At 42.0% G+C, this 11,168-nt stretch overlaps 1 protein-coding gene across 1 annotated transcript in view; it reads left to right on the top strand.

The window, feature by feature from the left end:
* Window positions 1–5,485, top strand: part of heatr5b (HEAT repeat containing 5B) — a 68,542-nt gene extending 63,057 nt beyond the window's left edge. Inside the window, exons 34-35 of the mRNA XM_077237584.1 lie at window positions 568–781; window positions 4,602–5,485. Coding sequence (XP_077093699.1) covers window positions 568–781; window positions 4,602–4,909 — 522 coding nt within the window. The 3' untranslated portion in view covers window positions 4,910–5,485. The remainder of the gene's footprint in view (window positions 1–567; window positions 782–4,601) is intronic.
* Window positions 5,486–11,168: the final 5,683 nt, after the last annotated feature.

The raw sequence follows: 11,168 nt of genomic DNA, 5'->3' as shown, positions 1-11,168 counted from the left end.
TTCATCAAAGAATCCTGAAATAAAAATTTAAATAACTGTTTTCAACACTGATAATAATCATAAATGTATCTCGAGCATCAGATCATCATATTATAGTGATTTCTGAAGGATCATGTGACACTGAAGACTGGAGTAATGATGCTGAAAATTCAGCTTTGATCACAGGAATAAATTACACTTTACTATGTATTCACATTCTAATAATATTTCACTGTTTTTACTGTAGTTTCTGTATTTTTAATCAAATAAAGCCTTGGTGTCAAGAGACTGTTTTAAAAACATTAAAAATCGTACCGATCCCAAACGTTTGAACAGCGGTGTGTGTTCAGCGGGAAGTGAGACTGAATTACTGACGACTCGTTTCAGTTCAGAATCACAAAAACAAAAACTCCTTTTATCTACAACTATCTATATTTATCTGCACTTTTAACTTTGAAACTTTGCAGATCTTTTACACTCACAAACATCTCTATTACACACTACATGAAAGGAAATATCAGAAAAAGCATAATCGAGGCAGTTTAAAGCATGAATGTTTCTTGTGTGTGTGTGTGTGTGTGTGTTCAGACTCAGGCCCGCTGTTATCAGCTGCTGTTGTCGGTGTTCCAGCACCCGTGCCGCAGTCTCTCGGCTCCGTTCATCCACGCGCTGGCCCCGGCGCTGGTGGAGCAGCTGAGGAGCGTGGAGCAGAGCCGGCCCTCGTCTCCGGCAGAGCTACAGGCGGTGCAGGAGGGCCTCCGAGTGCTGGAGAGCCTCGTCGCCATGGCCGAGGAGCGAAGCCGTAAGCGTTCGCCAGCTGACCCTGTACAGCCCTGTATCATATTTCACACGCAGACCTTTAAAGGGGACATATATGAAAATCTGACTTGCTATAATCGAGTCCCGGTGCTTCTACCAACACAGAAAACATGAAAAGTGAAACTTTGTTTTAGTGAGTCTTTCTCTGCAAGCATGTCAAATAAGCTGATCAGATTTCACTCCTTCTGATGTATGAAGAGGATCTTATTATAATTAGGGGTGCACCGAAATTTCGGCCGCCGAAAATGTTCGGCCGAAAATGGCATTATCGGTTTCGGGCCGAAATTTAAAAAAAAACAGCAGAAAACGTAAACCGAAAATGAATGTCACCCGCCCCTCCCATCCGTGCGCAAGCGCTTAGGTTTCACTCACGGTCAAGCTGTTATCACGCGTCTGCCTATCAAAGATAAGATGTCTGATCATGTCTCCCGCATATTGATAGTGGCTCCCTGATGCCCGCAAATTAGTTCAAATCTCCCGGAAGAGCGAGCGAGCAAGAGCGAGAGACCTTGCGTGTGTGTGCTAGTGTGCCACATGAAGCGCATGTAAGACCCCCAGTCCAATTTCTGTGTGTGTTCAGTTACATTAAAATTTGCGTAGTACTGCACAACTGTGTTTCCTAAGGCTACATAGGCTTACATGTTGTTTACAGTTTGAGTTTGGATTAAGTTCTAGTGCTGTTTTTGCCATGTTGTTTTGCATTGTTTTCCACAGCAATTTAAAATGTAAGTAAAAAAATTGTTTACATGCAGCAGCAGAATAGAGGCCCACTGCCATTCTGTGATTTTGTGTGCAGTTATTCAGATAATTGTGGATCTTTTTGCACAACTGTTAAACTATTTTATTTGATGGAACATAAAACTTGAAGAATAATATTATTTGGTATTATTATTTATATTTATTGTTAAAAATATTTTAGGTTTTGTACTGTGTGTATATATATATATATATATATATATATATATATATATAATTTTTATATATTACGTTTATAATATTAACGGCCCTTAATCTGCACGTTTATAATGTTACCGGCCCTTAATCTGCACGTTTCTAATATTACCGGCCCTTAATCTGCACGTTTCTAATATTAACGGCCCTTAATCTGCACGTTTATAATATTACCGGCTCTTAATCTGCACGTTTATAATGTTACCGGCCCTTAATCTGCACGTTTCTAATATTACCGGCCCTTAATCTGCACGTTTATAATATTAACGGCCCTTAATCTGCACATTTATAATGTTACCGGCCCTTAATCTGCACGTTTCTAATATTAACGGCCCTTAATCTGCACGTTTCTAATATTAACGGCCCTTAATCTGCACGTTTATAATGTTACCGGCCCTTAATCTGCACGTTTATAATATTAACGGCCCTTAATCTGCACGTTTATAATATTACCGGCCCTTAATCTGCACGTTTATAATATTACCGGCTCTTAATCTGCACTTTATAATATTACCGGCCCTTAATCTGCACGTTTATAATATTACCGGCCCTTAATCTGCACGTTTATAATATTAACGGCCCTTAATCTGCACGTTTATAATATTACCGGCTCTTAATCTGCACGTTTATAATGTTACCGGCCCTTAATCTGCACGTTTCTAATATTACCGGCCCTTAATCTGCACGTTTATAATATTAACGGCCCTTAATCTGCACGTTTATAATGTTACCGGCCCTTAATCTGCACGTTTCTAATATTACCGGCCCTTAATCTGCACGTTTCTAATATTAACGGCCCTTAATCTGCACGTTTATAATATTACCGGCTCTTAATCTGCACGTTTATAATGTTACCGGCCCTTAATCTGCACGTTTATAATATTACCGGCCCTTAATCTGCACGTTTATAATATTACCGGCTCTTAATCTGCACTTTATAATATTACCGGCCCTTAATCTGCACGTTTATAATATTACCGGCTCTTAATCTGCACGTTTATAATGTTACCGGCCCTTAATCTGCACGTTTCTAATATTAACGGCCCTTAATCTGCACGTTTCTAATATTAACGGCCCTTAATCTGCACGTTTATAATATTACCGGCTCTTAATCTGCACGTTTATAATGTTACCGGCCCTTAATCTGCACGTTTATAATATTACCGGCCCTTAATCTGCACGTTTATAATATTACCGGCTCTTAATCTGCACTTTATAATATTACCGGCCCTTAATCTGCACGTTTATAATATTACCGGCTCTTAATCTGCACGTTTATAATGTTACCGGCCCTTAATCTGCACGTTTATAATATTACCGGCTCTTAATCTGCACTTTATAATATTACCGGCCCTTAATCTGCACGTTTATAATATTACCGGCTCTTAATCTGCACGTTTATAATGTTACCGGCCCTTAATCTGCACTTTATAATATTACCGGCTCTTAATCTGCACTTTATAATATTACCGGCCCTTAATCTGCACGTTTCTAATATTAACGGCCCTTAATCTGCACGTTTATAATGTTACCGGCCCTTTATCTGCACGTTTATAATATTACCGGCCCTTAATCTGCACGTTTCTAATATTACCGGCTCTTAATCTGCACGTTTATAATATTACCGGCCATTAATCTGCACGTTTATAATATTACAGGCCCTTAATCTGCACGTTTATAATATTACCGGCCCTTAATCTGCACGTTTATAATATAACCGGCCCTTAATCTGCACTTTATAATGTTACCGGCCCGTAATCTGCACGTTTATAATATTACCGGCCCTTAATCTGCACTTTATAATATTACCGGCCCTTAATCTGCACTTTATAATATTACAGGCCCTTAATCTGCACGTTTATAATATTACTGGCCCTTAATCTGCACATTATAATGTTACCGGCCCTTAATCTGCACGTTTATAATATTACCGGCCCTTAATCTGCACGTTTATAATATTACTGGCCCTTAATCTGCACGTTTATAATATTACCGGCCCTTAATCTGCACGTTTATAATATTACCGGCCCTTAATCTGCACGTTTATAATATTACCGGCTCTTAATCTGCACGTTTATAATATTACCGGCCCTTAATCTGCACTTTATAATATTACCGGCTCTTAATCTGCACTTTATAATATTACCGGCTCTTAATCTGCACTTTATAATATTAACGGCCCTTAATCTGCACGTTTATAATGTTACCGGCCCTTAATCTGCACGTTTATAATATTACCGGCCCTTAATCTGCACGTTTACACACACCAGCTGACATTTGGTTTTTTCGAGCAACAACAGTGACCAGTTCTAACACAACGGCAGAAGATCCAGCAAAGCCTGAAACTGTTCTGTCATTGAGTGATCAATGGAACTCCACAACTACTACATAAACTCGCTACTGGTTACTCTGGGATTCTGGATGAGTGAGATTGGCCTGTTTTGTTATTGCCGGAGTTTCTGAAGCTTGTGTAAAGACTCCGCCTTCTTCTGAATGGAGGCGGAGCTGCAGCTCATTTGCATTTAAAGGGACACACACAGAAACTAAGCGTTTTTGCTCACGCCCAAAAAGGGGCAAATTTGACAAGCTATAATAAATGATATGATATTTTAAGCTGAAATTTCACAGACACATTCTGGGACACCATAGATTTATATTACATCTTGTGAAAAACGGCATAATATGTCACCTTTAAATGATCAAAACTGCTGTAAAACCTTTTTAAAAATACTAAAGCCAATGAATACTGTGTACCAATTTGATCACTATATTAACATAAAAATTCAATTGAAAGTACAAAAATGAGCAGCTCCATGTCAAGTTCCTCCCTTAAACCGCTCTGTGTCCCGCAGGAGTTCAATTACTGGCTCTGCTGGTCCCGACGCTCATCTCATACCTGCTGGACGAGACCAGCTTCTCCACGGCCCCCAGCAGCTCCACGGGCCTGCACGAGTTCGCCCTGCAGAACCTGATGCACATCGGCCCGCTGTACCCCGTGGCCTTCAAGACCGTCATCGGGGCGGCACCAGAACTCAAGACCCGGCTCGAGGCAGCCATCAGGTCCACGCAGGCCAACAGTAGAGCCAAAGCGGCGGCCAGACAGCCTCAGCCCAGCGTACAAGCGGCGCCCACCATCAAACTCAAGACCAGCTTCTTCTAGTCCACCAGCAGCTCTGGATGTCTGTACAAACCTGAAGTGAATAAAAGTTACAGTGACACTGTCATAAATCATAAGGATATGTTACAAGCATTAGTGCATCTTGTTTGTTTTTATGGGCACATTTGAAATGCACCTTAAGTCAAACTTAATAACCTACATTTGAAAGCTCACGTTACACTGGTGGAAATAGAAATTCACAATTTACCTGAATATTTCCATGAACACATTCCCATGTTGTTGTTTTTTTAACTGTGTTGCTTTTTATTATTTTCTATCTGATCGTAATTTAAGCCTCATGTTATCATATTTATCACTTTTCCAGAAATTTCACAGAAATGTGTGGTTTTTGGTAATTAATGATCATTGTTTTAAAGATTCAAGTATAACTACTTGACTTCTGCTGTGATTGTCTATGAATTCAGCTGAATCGTTGTTTAAATGTAGTTGCAGTCTGGGAGTCTATTGAATATTTTAGAGTTGCTCAATGCTGGAGTTCTTGTTTGAGCTTTTAATTACTTGATTATGTCTGCCTTTCATTGCCTGTCATTCATTAAGTAAAAATATATAATATATGCACCATTGCCTCTCTTTCATACAAATACTGTCCCAGTCAATAACCGTTCATAAGATGTTTGAGTTGCACAGTTGTTCTCATGTATTCAAGCTATCAGGTGTAAAACATCAAATATAAGCCTGATTTTCCCTGCCCTGCAGCTGATCTCAGTGGTCAAGTGTAGGTAGGGTTAGGGATTAGTGTTTGTAGACAATCAGGAGTGTGTTTTACTGAAAGCATCATTAGCCAAGTTCCGTCGTTATCAGCAGTTCAACGAGTCTGTTTCCCGAAAACATCGTTCTAACGAACATTCGCAAACAAAATCGCAGAGTTGTGTGTTTGAGCAACAGATCTCAACCTGTGGTTAGAAGAAGAGTTTCTAGTTTGCATGACATGTGGACTCAAGAAATCCTGATCTTGAGCAAAATAAGCAGTACAATCTATATCTTTAAGTTGTTCGGTTTTGTTGACTGGGGACGGGGGTTGGGGGGGGGGGGGGGGGGGGGGGTGGGATGAGTAGGGTTGTTTGGTTTTGTTGAGGAGGGGGGGGGGGCACATTTGCACACACGCAAGGTCTCTCGCTCTCTCCCTCTATGCCTAGCGTGCGCTACGCGGTTTGGAGCTCACAAGCTCGAGATTCCGGGAGATTTAAACTAATTTGCGGGCATCAGGGAGCCGCTATATATGCGGGAGACTCCCGGAACTCCCGGGAGACTTGGGATGTCTGCTACTATAGTAGTCTAGCAGAGAGTTACGCTGCTGTACGGGAAACACACACCAGCACTGTAATCGACATGACCAGTAAAATCAAGGGGGAGTGTCCGCTGAACTGGTTTAGGGGGAAGAAATTGGTTTGGTTACAAAAAACACATTGTACTTATGGTCATTCAAAAATATCAGTGTATTCCGATGCCATTTTTTGCAATGTTTAAGTCACAAATGTTTCATTTATTCATATTTCACCAGTGGCCAATTTGGTTTTATACTACATAAATGTTTCCACTAACATTCAGAAACTCTTCCTGAGTCTCTTCGTAAGGCTGCACTCACTACTGGTTATTCTGAGATTCTGGATGATGAGATTGGTGTGTTTGGTTATATCCAGAAAGACTTTCTGTGTGGAGTTTGCATGTTCTTCCTGTGTCTGCATGAGTTTCTTCCCTTTCCAGGAGCTTCAGTTTCCCCCACAATAACTTGTCCTTAGTGTGTCTGTGATGGACTGGCCATCCCTCCATGGTTTTTCCCACCATTACCTCATAGTCTATTTCAGCATCTAAAAATGTGTGTGTGCTGTAGAGGACGTTTTTTTCTAGGATGTTCCTGTATCTGATTGCTATTCAGTCTCCCGGTGCCTGCTGCTGAGAAGCATACCATAGCATGATGCTGCCACCGCAATGTTTCACCATAGGGATGCTATTAGCCAGGTGATGTGCATTGCCTGTTCTACACCAATCAGCGCTTACTGTACTGTCCACCGAGTTCAGTTCACATCTCACCAGTCTGTATAGCTTCTGTCTAATCACTCTGCCACAAAGGTCGGATTTATGTAGTGCTGCAATGATGTTTGTCTGTCCAACAGGTTCTTCCATCTCTGCACAGGACTTTTTGAGCTCTTTCATAGTAAACATTGTGTTCTTACTCATCTCCGAACCCAAATGCCCAGATGCTCATTTTGTCTGGATGACCAACTCTAGGAAGGTTCTGGGTCATTCCATGCTTCTTCCGTTTAAAAGAGATTGAGGCCACTGCTTGTCCAGTGACCAATCAAAGCCTTGGAAGTCATTTTATCTCCTTGTCCTGGGCAGCGTTTTACAAAAGCATTCTGAGCTAAGTTGATCCTAGAGGCCATTGGTGGCAATGGTTCTACGATCTACTTAGGCTTACGATGCTTTTGGGAAACACAGCCCAGATCTGTGCCTTGCCACAATTTGATCTTGGCAATCAACGGACATTTCCTTGGACTACATGTCTTTTTTGTCCTGACAGTGCAGTGTAAACTGTGGGACATGTAAGAAATTGTAGTATGCCTCGACCCATATTCCACTCCAAAGTATATTTTAGAATGAGCTCATCCCCAAAATGGCTAAATTATCATAGAATAAGAAGGAAGTCAAGTTATATTGTTTCTTCACCATTTGGGCTGATCACATCCTCAGCAAAAGTCATCAATTGTAGAATGGGAATGGGTGTGGTACACCGAGAACCATCGCAGACAATGGGGTGTCTCAACTTCATTAACATACAGACCACAGCTGTTACAACGAGAGCAACTTAGTTTACGCTAAGAATGGTAAACTGTAACAGAATAAAAGGTTTGAGATTTTAATGTTCTGGGTTCATTCTGATGCCGGTGAATCCAAGGTGTTTCATGTACTTTGCCACTGCTATGCTGTGATAAACTTCCTCTTTGAGATCTTCGACATCCACATCATTTTTTCTTACAGCCTTATATACCTAGGTCTGTGCCTTTCCAAACTAAGTCCAATCAATTCAATTTACAACAGGTGGACATCAGTTGAGGTCAAGACACATTTGACAGATAATTAAAGCAAACAGAATGCACCTGACCATAAAATGAAGTCCCACAGCAAAGGGTCTGAATCCACAAAAAAGGTGCTCCTCAATAATCAAATTATGCTTCCTCGTTTCCTCGCTCCTCCGTCCTCCAGCCCATGACCCAGAAGTCGATCGAATTCAGCCATCTTGAAAGACATCTCGATTCTCTAATTGCACAGGGAGGAACAAGGATTGAGGAAGCTTCGTGAGGGTTTAATGAACAAGGATACACCGGATCCCCCGCATGCTAAAGGGTTGGAGCTGAGACACGAGGAAAGGAAGTGAATGAGAACTGAGAAGCACCCAAAGAGTCCAGGGCTGCGTCCAAAAACGTAGGCAGTGACTTGTTACCTCGGTGCCGCATTAGGCAATGACTCTGCAGGCAGCGTTTGCACACGAAGGCATCTCAAGAAATGGACAGACTTCTGAGGTAGCGTAATGGTTTAAGGATCTACAGCAAAATAGACAGAGCTTTATGGAAAAATAAGTGTATATTTAATGTCTTCAATAGCAATTTCTTGCTAGAAAAGGTATCATAAGTGGAAAACATTGATCAAAAATTTACATTTACACACAAACTGACGACAAGCCGCAACTTTTAGACGCAATCTTTAATTTTTCTAGCTCAACTGTCACAGAATGGAAAGCACAGGATTGTGGGATATTAAAGGCAGCGAAGGATACATCTATGCTGCCTTCAGAAATCGATCAGATAAAGTAATCTCAGGAGGCCGGAAGTAAAACTAACATTGCATCCGGGCGTGCCTTGATGCCTTACGCCCTTGGACTGCGTCCTCCGAAGGAAGCATTTATCAGGTTTCGGACGCAGCCCATGAGGGATGGAGGGCCAGCCCCATAAGGATCTGGGAACCGAGGTGGAGTGAGGAGAAGGGAGGCAGTGTTGAGCCGGAGACCAAGCCGAGTCTAGCGGAGCAGAGAACCAAGATGAAGTCAGCGGACCAGGAGGCCACGGTGGAGCCGATCACGACCGAGGCAGAGCTTGAATTCACAGGAGTGCTGGTTTCACACTCACTTGATGCTTATGGTGCGTTCAAGTCATTTTGTAAAGATCGTATTTACGAGTTGAATGCACATGATGTCGTGAATACGAGTGGGAAGCTCTGGATTTTCTTTAATCCCCGATCTTTATGAGTTGGGGGCGTGTCAGTGAGAAACATGGCAGAATAACAGAATGATTCAAATTAGTTAGCAGTGATATTGTCAGGCTTTTCTATTTACAGCGAAATAAGCTAATTGCCTGCACAGAATATGATGGCATTATAATATAACAATGTAACGTAACGATAAAGTTATTAATTAGTAAATTAATTAAAAACATAAAAAACAAATACACCTGATGCACATTTCTTTGTTCTTCATTTTCCAGAACTAGACTAAAAGAACCTTATTGTATTTTTGTGTAATTAAGAGGAAGTACGCTGCCATCTTACTCTGACGAAAATGACTTGAACGCACCTGACGTCGTAAACACAACTTCCCACCTCGTAAGTATGAACTTCCCAGGAGGACTTGAAAGCACCGTATCAAACTCGGGTGCATTTGCGTTCATCTTCCAAATGTGCAAGGCGCATGATAGAAAACAACGTTAATCTGTTGCTGTTAAGCACAACAGAGGGAATGACACTTGCGTCTACTGCAGGATTCTCAACTCTGGCCCTCGAGGTCCACTTTCCTGCGAAGTTCAGCTCCAGCCTTGTTTAAACTCAACTGTGTGTAAGTTTCTAGTAATCCTGAAGCCCGTGATTAGCTTGTTCAGGTGAGTTTGATCAGGGATGGAGCTGAACGCTGCAATAAAGTGGACCTCGAGGCCCAGAGTTGAGAACTCCTAGTCTACTGCATGTGTTGCATAAAGTTGGCTTTCTACTACTTGCAAACTTCTGAAACGCACGCATGTTATGTTACCTTCTGAACAAGTGCGGACCCGAGTTTGAGTTTTTTTCACATTTATGACACAGTTCCATTGCAACCTAAAGCAGACAGCCTCCTACAGGTAGTCTTGGGTCTGTGTAACCCCTCCACCCGGGTCCCACTCGACCCGATCCGAGCGGGCCTCGAACCCGGATCTCCGGCATGAGAGTCAGGCGCTCTAACAAGGAGGCTAAAGACTGCAGCCTCTAGCATCTGTCGCTAGAGAGCGTTTTGAGATCAGAGGAGTGAGGTTTACTCGCACAGCGACTACTAGCTGGCCTCCGTTACATCTGCATGACAATTCACATAAACAATTTTTCATGCAAACCACGCTCTGTTTCGAATTAATCTGCCAGTGTGAAAGCACCCTAAAGCTACGTTAATACTGTCAGTCCAAATCCGATCAGAATTAGCTAATGTGAACAGCAAAAATCACATGAAATGTGATTTTTACAAATCAGTTTTAAGCTACAACCATATGTGGTTTGAAATCCTATTCAAATTGCATTTCTGGAAATCCGTTTCAGCCTGACTGCTCTGATAGGATTTTGTGTGGTTTATGTGACTTTCTCAAGCCATATAAAATTTAAAGGTCAGACGTTGTTATAGGAAACCTGTTATAGGACCTGAACAGTTGCGATACACAGTGTGGACAATAATTTTAGATCAGATTCCAATCAGATACACAAATAATGGGATTTGGACTGACAGCCTGAGTGTGGTAGAGCAGGGGTTCCCAGGAACTGTGGTAGAGAACTGGTTGCCACCTTATCAATTATATAGGTGGTAAAGTCCTCATCAGTCAGAGAAGAAGTGGGCGGAGTCAGGGCCATCGCTGGAGGGAGAACGCTGGGGACGACTCTAGGGTCCCCGGGTTTTGTATGTTCTCCCTGAAACACGATTTCAATTGAGGATTGGCCCGCAGCGACAACCTGCACAGGAGCCCGGGAGACCCTAGCTGTTTGAGTCGGTGTTCAGAAGAAGAGTGTGTGTGTATTTGGACTCATTGAGACCCGTGAGATCTCCGTATGAGTCGATCACTCAATGGTTCTCACGGTCTCGTTTCCATCACCTGTGCTTCATGTCCTGTTTGTACGGTCAAATAACCTGATGGTTCATTCAGTCTCATTAGCTGAGCTCCGTTTCCTGTGTTTCCTGGTATTGTAGGTTTGATTATGGCTCTATCTGCAGCTCTTGTGTTTATATGATTACATTTTGGAT

Source organism: Siphateles boraxobius, unplaced genomic scaffold (genome assembly GCF_051911475.1).
Source record: "Siphateles boraxobius isolate OS27281-9 unplaced genomic scaffold, OSU_SipBor_1 204, whole genome shotgun sequence".
Classification (NCBI taxonomy): domain Eukaryota; kingdom Metazoa; phylum Chordata; class Actinopteri; order Cypriniformes; family Leuciscidae; genus Siphateles; species Siphateles boraxobius.
The sequence above is the reverse complement of the archived record's forward strand: the minus strand, read 5'-3'. Positions and strand labels throughout refer to the sequence as shown.